Raw genomic sequence first — 12,977 nt, 5'->3', positions numbered from 1 at the left:
AGTCGTCCAAAGTTAAAAACAGCCTAGGACACATTTTTGAAAAATACGTCCAAAATTTTTTTTGTTTTAAAAATCGTCTAATTATACGTCCTGCCGATCTGATAGTCCAAGTCGCTAAATCGTCCATCTTTATACCACATTTCCGTCCAACTTTTTGTCCAAGTCAAAAACGCCTAGAACAAACCCTGTTGGACGTGGGAGGGGTCTGCAAAGTGATGGACTGAACACCCAGACATATCACCTAAATAGTGGGGTACCATACAGAGCACTGCTGTGAACTTCACAAAAAGGGTGCCATATCTTCTCCTCACTACCGCTCCCTTATAGGTCATGGTGAGCCCCCCAAATCACCTCCAGAATCCCCTAGACCCACTTATCTACCACCCCAATAGCCCTTATGGCTGCAGGAGCCACTTATATGCCAGTATAAAAGGGTTTTGGGGGTGTATAGGGGAGTGCACATGTTTCAGTATCAATGCAGTGATTACAGAGGCTTATGGGCATGGGTCCTCCTCTCTATGGGTCCCTGACCCACCCCCAATATGGCTTAAGCCACCTCTGTGCTGTACGACTAGGCCAGGTGATGATGGTCTGGAGGCTGAATTTTAAAGGTGTGATTAATATTTTTATGGGGGTGGGAGGGGGTGTCGGTGATCACTGGGGGGTAGTATGTGGAGTCTTTTTTATGTGTTTGCAGTGCTTATCGATCCCGGGCTGTATAACTTTCGGTTATACATGCTGTACGACTAAGTCTAAGCTGACCCATGTCCCGCCAACTTCCGCCCTCAACACTCCTCCCGAAAAGCCCCGTTTAGCTTTGGTCATTCAGCGGCACTATGAAGGCCTAGGCCATTTAGAAATACGTCCAAAACCCGTTTTTATTATCGGCACTTGGACGTAGTTGGGAAATGTTCGTCCAAGTGCTGACTTAGGCTGGTTTTTGGATGTTTTTCTCTTTCGATTATGAGCCCCACACTGTATCCATTCTCCTTTCTAATTTTCTTGTAAACCGTGCCAAGCTCTACTGTTATAGAGAAGATGCGGTGTATAAGCCTGAGGTTTAGTTTAGTTTAAATTTTTTTAAAATTTTGAATTGAATTGGAATTTTGAAAATTAATGATAAGTGACATCATGATTGATGCAAAAGTTGAGTTATATATATTTTTTAGTATGGTGTATTTTGCCCTTATTTTTATATTGACACTGTAACCGTTATTGGCGATACCTTATTGAACCCATCTTTCTTGTTTCTAGGATTAGACCCATTTTTCTTCCCATTCAAACATAAGAATTTGCCTTAACATACTTATTTCGCTTTCCAATTTCTATCAGTTACATATGTTAGATTGAAAACTTTACATTCTTTGTCTTATCAGGTTGCTTTGGCAGGGAACTTTTTTCCCACTTGAATTAAGATTAAATTTAAATTATATGAGACTGAGGAAAATTTAAACTCTTTTTCTTTTCTAAAATGTCCTAGTAAATATGTCCTACAAATAATGTATATTTTGTTATTCCTAGTTTTGTACTAGTTTATTACTTTTTATTAATGCAAACTGCTTTGAACCAGCATTTTGGGGAATGGCAGTATGTAATATTTTATATTGTATTGTATATAAAAGATTCATTTCATACAACATAAACATCTTGATTTAAAAAAAGTATTCAAATCAGCTCAGCTACTGTGTCTTGGACACAAGTGGGCTTGGATTAACTTGTGGGCAGGTTTTGGAAATGGTTATGTTATGGGTTTACACACTAAAAAAGAAATTCCCAAGTGGGCAAACTTCAAATAATCCTATCAAACAATCATCCCCACTTTGTGACCACTTTCAACTACACAGTGAGCACGGCTTGTTTTCTAACATAATCGGCCCTGATGCAGTGGGTTGGAATCTTTGCCCACGAAACGATGGCCACGTTGGCTTTTCTATAATGCAAGCGCTGACTTAAGATAAGTAGGCCTTCTGAATAAGAAAAGTTGCCTAAATATAATAAGAATTAACTGTTGAATGTAGTTTCATGAAGTTTACAAGAGTGTAATGAAAGGAATGGAAATAAACTAAACATAGGATTTTAGAAAAAGTAAAAAATGATTTAAAATAAACACTACTAATTTATATTAGTTTTAGTTTTTTGGTAAATAAAGGTAATGAATAGGAGGGAAGGAGTGAAGCCAATGATTGGAGAATAAGGAGCAAGAAACAACTACGCTGAATATCCCAGTCATTGATTTTGACTACGCGTAGGCTCCATTACTGAGGCTTACTCCTGTTAGTAAAATAGAACTTTCAGACACATTCTAATTTAAGTGGGGATGATTGTTTGATATGTTATGGGTTTGCCATGAAAGTGTGTGGAGACTTGAACAATCAAAACCTTTTGGGTTCTTTCTTCTTAATTTTTCTTAATATTTCTTCAATTGTTCAATGTTGAATGTGTAGAGTAGCTTAGTGAAGCTTTTTGTAGACAAGATATGAAAAATGTACTGTATAAGAACATAAGAAGTTGCCTCCGCTGAGGCAGACCAGAGGTCCATCTTGCCCAGCGGTCCGCTCCCGCGGCGGCCCATCAGGCCTAATTGCCTGAACAGTGTCCCTGACTGATTTTGTAACTGCCTTTAATTCTCTAATCCTATCCCTATAACCTACCTCTACTCCTATCTGTACCCCTCAATCCCTTTGTCTTCCAGGTACCTATCCAAACCTTCTTTGAAGCCCTGTAGCGTGCTCCTGCTTATCACATCCTCCGGTAGCGCGTTCCATGTATCCACCACCCTATGGGTGAATAAGAACTTCCTGGCGTTTGTTCTAAACCTTCCCCCTTTCAATTTCTCTGAGTGCCCCCTTGTACTTGTGGTTCCCCATAATTTGAAAAATCTGTCCCTGTCTACTCTTTCTATGCCCTTCATGATCATGTAGTGTAAAGACTATTTTTTTTTTTTTTACATGGCACTGTGGAAATAATTCTTTAAGGTGCTGCTTAGTTTATGCAAGTAAATAATCCCTAATACACTACTGACTAACATGTGTATCACTGTCTTGATGGGATCTACTTTACTGGTAACCACATGCATGGGTGGAATTTGGGCAGAGTGTTGGTGGAGTGCACAATATTCACATGTAAATTTTAGAATTCTATAATTTACGTACATTCTAGGCAAAGGCATTTACACCCCTATGGGGCTGGTGTAAGTGGTTGCTAAACGTACATGTACTTTTAGCTACTAACCCTAGTATTACTTTATCTAGAATTCCCATATAGAATTACTCTGTGTAATATTCTAAATCAGGGCTGCCCAAGTCCGGTCCTCGAGATCTACTGGCAGGCCAGGTTTTCAGGATAGCCACAATGAGAGAGATTTGCATACCAAAAAAGCAGTGCAGGCAAATCTCTCTCATGCATATTCATTGTGGATATCCTGAAAACCTGGCCTGCCAGTAGATCTCGAGGACCAGACTTGGGCAGCCCTGTTCTAAATCATGAACCAATAGGCAGAGCTATCTTACCTACGTTTATAGGTGTTGCTGCTAAATTGGGTAGGTGCTTTATGAAAAACGGCAGTAGGGAGCAATTGAAGCTTCCTCTACTGCTCACAGTAATACTGTACTAAAATTATAGAGTGGAGTGGGGGATGGAAGGCAAGGATGTATGTCAGTCGGACAAGGAAATTGATTTGCTGAGTGGTACCTGATGCTTTATAATTCTAATTTTGGATCGCTGGAAAGGTGTTTCTCTCCTAGCTGCAAAAGAAATATTGTTTTGTTTAGCATTTTCTTTCTTAAATTTTCAATCCATCACTTAACCTTTTGGGTGAGAAATTAGTAGCTTTTTCTAGTTAGTTTATTAAGTAGTTTAGAACAATGGTTCTCGGCCCTGTCCTCAGGACATACCCAGCTAGTTAGGGTATCAGGATATTTGTAATGAAGATACATACCAAGGAAGGAGTATGTGTAAACCTAAATCATGCAATTTCATTGGGTATCTTAAAAACCCATCCGGCTGAGTGTGACCGCCATTAATCTTTAAATGCGCAAAATAAAGAAAAAACAAAAAAGAAGGAATGTACGTGAAATACTCGCTCCCTCTGATGCTGTAGTTACATCACCGTGACCCACTAGCCTAGCTTCTCTGTGCACCTATGCACCAGGGCAGGGCAGGAGTTGTCGGCTCTGGTCCTGAAGAGCTACTACCGTCTTTCCCCGAAAATAAGACACTGTCATATTAATTTGGGGCCCAAAAAAGGCACTAGGTGTTATTTTCGGGGATGTCTTATATTTTTAATGTAATGATCATCTCTCCCTTCCTCTCCTCCACCCCAATTCTTCATATTTCCTTTCTGTCCCCCACATGTACAGCATCTTTCCTCCTCTCGCACCCATTTCCTTGAGCAGTATCTTTCTAGCCCTCCCTCCCATCCCTTCTGCAGCAGAACCCTTGCATCTTCTTTCCCTCCCTTCCTCCCATCCACCATGTAGCATCTTTCTATTCCCCCGCCACCGCAGCGCACCAACCCCCCCCCCTCCGCCCGCTGACCCATCTCTCCCTCCTATCTGAACCGTGAGACAAGAATACCTTATAATAAATTGGAAGCTTCGGCACTCGGCATGCTGATGACATCATCAGCAGAGGAACACCCAGAGATAAAAGGCTGTGAAGCAGCCTGTGTAGATTACTGCCGAGTGCCGATGCTGCTGGTTTGTTATAAGATATTCTGTCTCATGGTTCGGATGGGAGGGAGAAATGGGTCGTGCCGGGGTTGCGGCGGCGGGGGGAAGTACTGCTGCTGCTGCTGCTGCTGTCGTCTAGGGCTTATTTTCAGGGGTAGGGCTTATATTAAGACCTACCCCGAAAATCATGCTAGGGCTTATTATCGGGTTAGGTCATATTTTCGGGGAAACACGGTAGCAGTTCTGGTTTTCAGGATGTCTATGATGACTATGAATCGGATATACAGTATTAACAAATTATTTGAGTCTCAGAATAAGTAGATTATAAGCTCTTCTGAGCAGGGACCGTGTCTTGAATGTTGTCATGTACTGTGCTGCGTATGTCTAGCAGTGCTACAGAAAGTAGTAGTAGTAGAACCTAGTGAATTTGCATATTTCAGTTTTTCAGAGCCACGCATATTTGTAGCTTAGAAGAACAAGGGAAAGTATTTGCTGAGCACTCAGCCTTGTCATACCAACCATTGGAGAACATGCGTGAACCATTGAAACCTTTTTGCTTTCCAGATCCACCCACCTTTAGTCCTGTCAAAGCATCTGCTGCTGTCAACATAAGTGGAACTCAAGATCTCTCCCGCAATAAGGGAATTGTGAAGCCGCTGGCTTTGTCTGGTCAGCATGTAGGAAAGACTTTTGCTACAGGTTAGATTTTTATATTTCATATATCCTGGTTTACTGATCCCCTTGGTATTAATAAAGATATCACTTATTCTCTACTCTATGTATTCCCACTGTGAGTCATAAGGCAACAGAACTCTGCATATTCCTAAGATGTAGAATTTCCTGTGGGTTGATATTATATCTTGTTTGACAAAGTTCCTCATGAGAGGCTCCTGAGAAAATTAAAGAGTCATGGGATAGGTGGCAAAGTTCAGTTGTGGATTAGGAATTGGTTATCAGATAGAAAACAGAAGGTAGGGTTAAATGGTCATTTTTCTCAACGGAGGAGAGTAAACAGTGGAGTGCCACAGGGATCTGTACTAGGACCAGTGCTATTTAACTTATTTATAAATGATCTGGAAATTGGAATGATGAGTGAGGTGATTAAATTTTCAGTTGACACTAAACTGTTCAAAGGTTCAAAGAAGAGCAACCAAGATGTTAAAGGGAATGGAACTCCCTTCATATGAGGAAAGACTAAAAAGGTTAGGGCTCTTCAGCTTGGAAAAGAGACAGCTGAGGGGAGATATGATTATAGTCTTCAAAATCTTGAGTGGAGTAGAACAGGTACAAGTGGATCAATTTTTCACTCTGTCAAAAATTGCAAAGACTAGATGATACTCGATGAAGTTACAGGGAAATACTTTTAAAACCAGGCAAGAATTGATGAGAGCATGTATGAGGGTCTTGGCAGTGTGCTCGGAGAGGAAAAGCCAGATTTTTTTCACTCAGAGAATAGTTAAGCTCTGGAACGCATTGCCAGAGGTTGTGGTAAGAGCGGATATCGTAGCTGGTTTTAAGAAAGGTTTGGACAATTTCCTGGAGAAAATGTCTATAGTCTGTTATTGAGAAAGACATCGAGGAAGCCACTGCTTGCCCTGGATCAGTAACATGAAATGTTGCTACTCTTTGGGTTTTGGCCAGGTACTAGTGACCTGGATTGGCCACCATGAAAACGGGCTACTGGGCTTGATGGACCTTTGGTTTGGTTTGGCAAAGTTCAGTTGCGGATTAGGAATTGGTTATCAGATAGAAAACAGAAGGTAGGGTTAAATGGTCATTTTTCTCAACGGAGGAGAGTAAACAGTGGAGTGCCACAGGAATCTGTACTAGGACCGGTACTATTTAACTTATTTATAAATGATCTGGAAATTGGAATGATGAGGCTATTTTTATGTTCTGGCCTTCATTATTCTTTGTTTAAACAGCAACAACAGTTTATTATTTCCATAGCATTACCAGATATACACAGCACTGTACTTTAAACACACAAGATAAAGTCCTTATCCAATAGTGCTTACAATCTAATTATGACAGACACAGGACAAAAGGGTGAATCTATATAAGCTGATCAGGTAGGGAATTAGAAGGAGAATGATGGGGCAGATAGGGTGAGGCACTATGGAGGGAATGAGTAGCAGAAATGGGTGCTTTGCAAGTTTGGTTGAATTAAGATCTAAACACAGCTTCAAAAAAGTAAGCTTTCAATCTGGATTTAAATACCAGCAGAGATGGAGCCTGATGTACCAAGCCAGGCAGGTTGTTCCAGGTATATGGCACAGCGAGGTAGAAGGGAAGGAGTTGGCCGTAGAGGAGAAGGGTACGGGCACCACCATGAGAGACTTGTCTGACGAATGGCGTTCTTGGGGCGGAGTGTAAGGAGATAAGAGAGGAGAGATAATGAGGAGCTTTAGAGTGAATACATTTGTAAGTCAACAAGAGGAGTTTGATATGGATGCGGAAATGAACGGGGAGCCAGTGAAGCAACTTGAGGAGAGGGGTAACGCGAGCATAATGACACTGGCAGAATATGAGATTCCCAGGTGAGAGCATGTATGAGGGTCTTCGCAGCATACTCAGAAAGGAGAGTCCAGATTTTAGCGATATTGTACAGAAAGAAGCAACAGGATTTGGCTGTTCTGGTGGATAAGCAGAGAGAAGGAAAGAGATGAGTCAACGATGACCCCCGAGGTTGCGAGCCAACAGGACAGGGAGGATGAGAGTATTATCCGTGGAAATAAAAACCGGAAGGGGGAAGAAGGGTTTAGGAGGAAAGATAAGGAGTTTTTGTTGGCCATATTACATTTTAGATGCAGATTGTGAAAAATTGCAGGCAGACCTTAGGAAATTGGAAGACTGGGTGTCCAATTGGAAGGTGAAATTTAATGCGGACAAATGCAAAGTGATGCATGTTGGGAAGAACTGCTGCTCTTCCTGGAGATTCTGTCAGCTGGTTCAGCACAGTAGCATTAAGACCCTGAAGATTGATTGATGGACGCTATTTTAAAGCTCTAGATCAGTGGTTCCCAAACCTGTCCTGGGGGACCCCCAGCCAGTCAGGTTTTCAAGATATCCTTAATGAATATGCATGAGAGAGATTTGCATATCTGTCACTTCCATTATATGCAAATCTCTCTCATGCATATTCATTAGGGATATCTTGAAAACCTGACTGGCTGGGGGTCCCCCAAGACAGGTTTGGGAACCACTGCTCTAGATAGTACCTGTAGCTTTTCCCAGCCTATGATTTTGTTATTGGTAGCATTTTACACTTTGTATTACATGTTATTGTAAATTTTGTTAGTTTTTAGGATATGAATTGAATTAAAGAAAGCAATAAATTAAATATTTAATTAATTTTATGTTATGGTATTCTTGGTAGAACATAATATTTTTTTGCAAACATGGCATTTATGGGAGGATGGGCAAGAAGTAAGATGCTGCTGAAGAAAAGCCATAAGCTTTGCCAAATTCAGTTTGTAAGGGAACCCCTAAGGAATATTGCATGCATCCTGGATATGGTTTTGTAGTCTGATGAGATCAAAGTGGAACTTCTTTGTTTCAGTGCTAAATATGTCTGTGGCATAAAGCAAAACACATCATCATACTGCAAACACCATCACTACAATAAAGCATGGTGATAGTAGCAGTGTAAGCAGTATATCAAATTCAATAAATACAATACAATACAAATACATTAAGCTGTGGAGGATTGTGAAGCTCAAAGGAAAGATGAAGGTGAAAAATATAAACCTTGGAGGAAAATTTGTTCCAGTCTCCTGTAGACCTGAGACTAAGTAGAATATTCACCTTCAAGCAAGACAATGATCCTAAGCATTAAGGCCCAGATACTATAAATGGCGCATAGCGGTGCCCAGCTTGTAGGCGTCACTCAGCGCGGTTGCCAATCAACTACCAGGCACTATTTATAGAATCACGCCTAATGGTGCCTAAGCAGACTTACGTGCCACTAGGCATCGTAGACATAGGTGCTACTCCATTAGGCCAGCTTTTCACTCATTTAATTTGGCAGCACCTATGTCGAATGCCTAACTCAGCCACACCTGTTCTCTGCCCATAACCATGCCTATTGTTTGAGATAGGCTTAATTAAGCTTGGGAGAGCACCTTCACTTAGGCAATGTTAGGCATCCTAAGAGTTCAGCACCGAACTCTTAAATTGTTTAATTTATTGGCTGAAAATTGATGCAGTCAAGTACCACACAGATTAAGCCAATTAAAAAAAAAAAAAAAGGTAGGTGCAGATCCAAAACTTAGGTGTTGCTAGGTGGCCGCAATTAGGGTGTCTAACGGTGCTATTTATAGAAGTCGAAACAGAGTAGCACAGTAAGAAGAAAGAGAATGTCCTTGAATGGCTCATTCAAAGACCAACTTGAATCCAATAGATTGCCGTCACTCTAGGATCTCTAGCCATCATGAAAAAGCTTGATCCATTCTGCCAAGAAGAATAGGAAAAAGCTGTACTTCCCATCATGCAACATTTGTAAACACTTAGGGGTAAATGTTCAACTGGTAGTGAGGAGCATTTTGCTGACCGCTACCGGCATTATTCTTGGATCAGGGCCTCCATCAGAAATTTCTGGGCCCCTTACTGAGCAATCCTATTGGGCCCCCCACGCACCCCTTCCCCCCCTGACCCTCCCTTCTTCCATGGGCCAAATACACACATACTTTTCTCTGTCGCCGCACTCTTTGACCAAAAGATTTGTAAGCCTGCAACCACGTCAAGGTAGACTCTTTCAGCAGCTCCCCTCCCTCCCCCTTACCTTTGTGGCCAAGTCAAAATGATCTACCAATAATAAAATTTTAAAAACACAAAGCACGCTGTACACAGAGAAAATGTTAATTATCATTTATATTCCGCGGGTTTTCAAAGAGGTCAAGGCAGATGACTGTATGCAATGTCACCTCAGTAACAACTATACAAAAATAGACAAATATTCCCCCTCCCTTTTTACTAAACCGTGATAGCGGTTTTTAGCGGAGAGACCTGCGCTGAATGCCCCACGCTGCTCTTGAAGCTCATAGGCTCCCTGCGCTAAAAAACGCTATTGTGGTTTAGTAAAAGGGAGCCATAGTGCAAAATATAGACAGCATATATAAATTCTCAAAACGGACACATTTTGATCACTAAATTGAAAATAAAATCATTTTCCTACCTTTGGTAATTTCATCAGTCTCTGGTTGCACTTTATTCTTCTGACTGTGCATCCAATATTTCTTCCCTTCTTTCAGCCTCCTGTATGCTTCCTCTCCTCGAGACCTCATTCCCTCCCCAAACTTTTTCTTTGTTTCACCCTACCCCCATCTTTCTTTTTCTCTCTCTCCATACCCCCTTTCATTCTGTATGTCTGTCTTTCTCTTTCTCTCCGTGCCCCATTTTTCTTTGTTTCACCCAGCCCCCTTTCTTTTTTTTTTTCTGCCTCCCTGTCCCCCCCTTTCTTTCTTTCTCCTTGCCCTCCCCTATGCCACCACCATTGGGAAAATGATGCCACCGCCACTGGGGAATAGGCTGCCACTGCCGCTATTGGGAACAGGCCGGCGCCGAGTTCGCCCTGCTTCTCTTCCCCGCGGGGCCGACCAACTCTCGCCACTCTACGTCAATTCTAACGTCGGAGAGGACGTTCTGGGCCAGCCAGGCAGTGATTGGCTGGCCCAGAACGTCCTCTCCGACGTCAGAATTGACGCGGGTGGCGAGAGTTGGTCGGCCCCACAGGGAAAAGCAGGGAGAACTTGGCACCGGCCTGTTCCCAATGGCGGCGGTAGCACTCAAGTGTCTAAAGAGATGCAGTTTGCCAGCCTAGGGAGAACACTGGAGGGTGGCCAGCTGTGCACCCCCTTGGGGCGTAAATCCGGGGCAGACCGCCCCCACCCCCACCTTGGTATGCCACTGTCTGTACCTCACTCCCTCCCTATGACCAAAAATTCTCCTTTCTTCTATTCCCCGTGTACACAACCATCTCTTTCCCTCCCTTCCTCTCTCCCAAGTCCTTGCCTTCTGTGTCCAAAAACACATTCCCTCCCCCACCTCAGCATCTCTTTCCCTCCCTTCCTCTCTCCCAAGTCCATGCCTTCTGTGTCCAAAAAGCATTCCCTCCCCCACCTCAGCATCTCTTTCCCTCCCTTCCTCTCTCCCAAGTCCATGCCTTCTGTGTCCAAAAACCCATTCCCTCCCCCACCTAAGCATCTCTTTCCCTCCCTTCCTCTCTCCCAAGTCCATGCCTTCTGTGTCCAAAAACCCATTCCATCCCCCACCTCAGCATCTCTTTCCCTCCCTTCCTCTCTCCCAAGTTCATGCCTTCTGTGTCCAAAAATGCATTCCCTCCCCCACCTCAGCATCTCTTTCCCTCCCTTCCTCTCTTCCAAGTCCATGCCTTCTGTGTCCAAAAACCCATTCCCTCCCCCACTTCAGCATCTATTTCCCTCCCTTCCTCTCTCCCAAGTCCATGCCTTCTGTGTCCAAAAATCCATTCCCTCCCCCACCTCAGCATCTCTTTCCCTCCCTTCCTCTCTCCCAAGTTCAGGCCTTCTGTGTCCAAAAATGCATTCCCTCTCCCACCTCAGCATCTCTTTCCCTCCCTTCCTCTCTCCCAAGTTCACGCCTTGTGTCCAAAATGCACTCCCTCCCCCTTTTGTGTTCCCCGTTTGCCTCCCAGCCCATCTTAGCAACTTTCTCAGCAAAATGTAGCTCGAGCCACGTAGGCTTGTCTTCTATTTCCTGCCTGTCCCGCTGCGTACACATAGCCGACCAGAAGTCTTCCCCGACTTCAGCGCTGACGTCGGAGGGCGGGCTTTGCTTAAGACTCCCTCCGACGTCAGCGCTGACGTCGGGGAAGACTTCCGATCGGCTGTGTGAGCGGCAGGGCAGTCGGAGTAGAAGACGAGCCTCACGGCTCGAGTTATATTTAACCCCGCGGGTCCCCCATCGTCCCCGTTCAGCTCTCTCTCCTGTGCACCCCCTTGGGGCGTGTACCCGGGGCGCATCGCCCCCCCCCCCCTAGGTACGCTACTGGCCCGGGCCCCTGAATGCAGGACTGGTAGTACTGCCCTGATGGCGGCCCTGTCCTGGATATTTAGTGTCAACTTTAGAATTCATTGAATATCTAGTTTATGCACTGCTTGCTAACACATAGCCTGTTAAGTCGATATTCAGAACTTAACCAGCCATGGGTAGCCTTATAAAGGTAGGATGTGTTTTATGTGGTTACCTTGGCCAGTAAAGTGCTGAATATCTGCATTTAACTGGTAAAATGCCAATTCTGCCACCGGAATGCCAACTCTCTAGGGCAAAACATATTGTGATGTTATCAGTTCTCATTGATGTCTACTGTCTTATGTTTGCTGTACTGTAGAATGGCTACACATGGTCACATGATACTTTCTGACAAATCATAGTACTTGACTTTAAAGGCCGGATTCTGTGTAGGATGCTCGTCCCGTGCGTCCTATACAGAATTGGGCCTACACCCGTCCAAACTAAACCCGATTCTGTAACCGACATCCATATTGCAGAAGCTGGTTACAGAATCGGGTTTGTTTAGACGCGGCTGCTATACTTAATCGTGGCAAGGGATCTCCACAGGATCCTAGGGTCTGATTGGCCCAGGTGCCTAAGGCCCCTCCTTTGGTGGGAGGAGCCTTAGGCGCCTGGGCCAATCCGGCCCTAGGACCCTGTGGGTTGGGCAGAGGAGGGGCAGGCCTGCCTCATTTGGACAGAGGCGGGCCTGCTGGCCGGACGGTGCGAGGACCCATCTGGCCAACTTGTGAGTAAGCCCAAGGGTGGGGTTCTGGGGTGGGGGGTTTCGTTGGGGGGTCCAGGGAGGGGGGTTGGGGTGTTTTGATGGGGGGGTGTCCAGCAGGAGGGGTTGGGTACCCTTCTGCCAGCAATCTTCAGGGGCAGGGCCTACTGGCAGGAAGGGTTGAACACCTTCCTGCTGACGATCATGGGTTCTGTGGGCAGGAGGGGTTGGGCACCCTCCTGCCGCGATAGTCGGGGGGGAGAGGGGAGACTGGTGGCCATAGCCACAGCCGCTATACTAATCACGGCAGGAGACTAGGGAGATGCGTGCTTAGGTGGGCTTGTGGGCCTCCCTAGGCTCCTGGAGGCGCCTTCAATATAGGCGGCCTGCCTGGGGAGCATTTTTTTTTTAGAAAATGTGCCTCTTGATTGGCAGATTAGACAGCTGTAGGACGCCTACAGCTGCCTACAGTCGGGACGCACTTTGCAGAATTGGGGCCTAAGTGCCTACTATAGTTAACATGAAGTTTATGTACAGTTGTCATATTGTAC

At 44.3% G+C, this 12,977-nt stretch overlaps 1 protein-coding gene across 1 annotated transcript in view; it reads left to right on the top strand.

The window, feature by feature from the left end:
- The window catches only part of GREB1L (GREB1 like retinoic acid receptor coactivator), a 415,187-nt gene that overhangs the window by 246,420 nt on the left and 155,790 nt on the right, over positions 1-12,977 (top strand). The window contains 1 exon segment of the mRNA XM_033933926.1: positions 5,235-5,369. Within this exon segment, the coding sequence (XP_033789817.1) occupies positions 5,235-5,369 (135 nt within the window).

This window comes from Geotrypetes seraphini, chromosome 2 (genome assembly GCF_902459505.1).
Source record: "Geotrypetes seraphini chromosome 2, aGeoSer1.1, whole genome shotgun sequence".
NCBI lineage: Eukaryota > Metazoa > Chordata > Amphibia > Gymnophiona > Dermophiidae > Geotrypetes > Geotrypetes seraphini.
The sequence above is the reverse complement of the archived record's forward strand: the minus strand, read 5'-3'. Positions and strand labels throughout refer to the sequence as shown.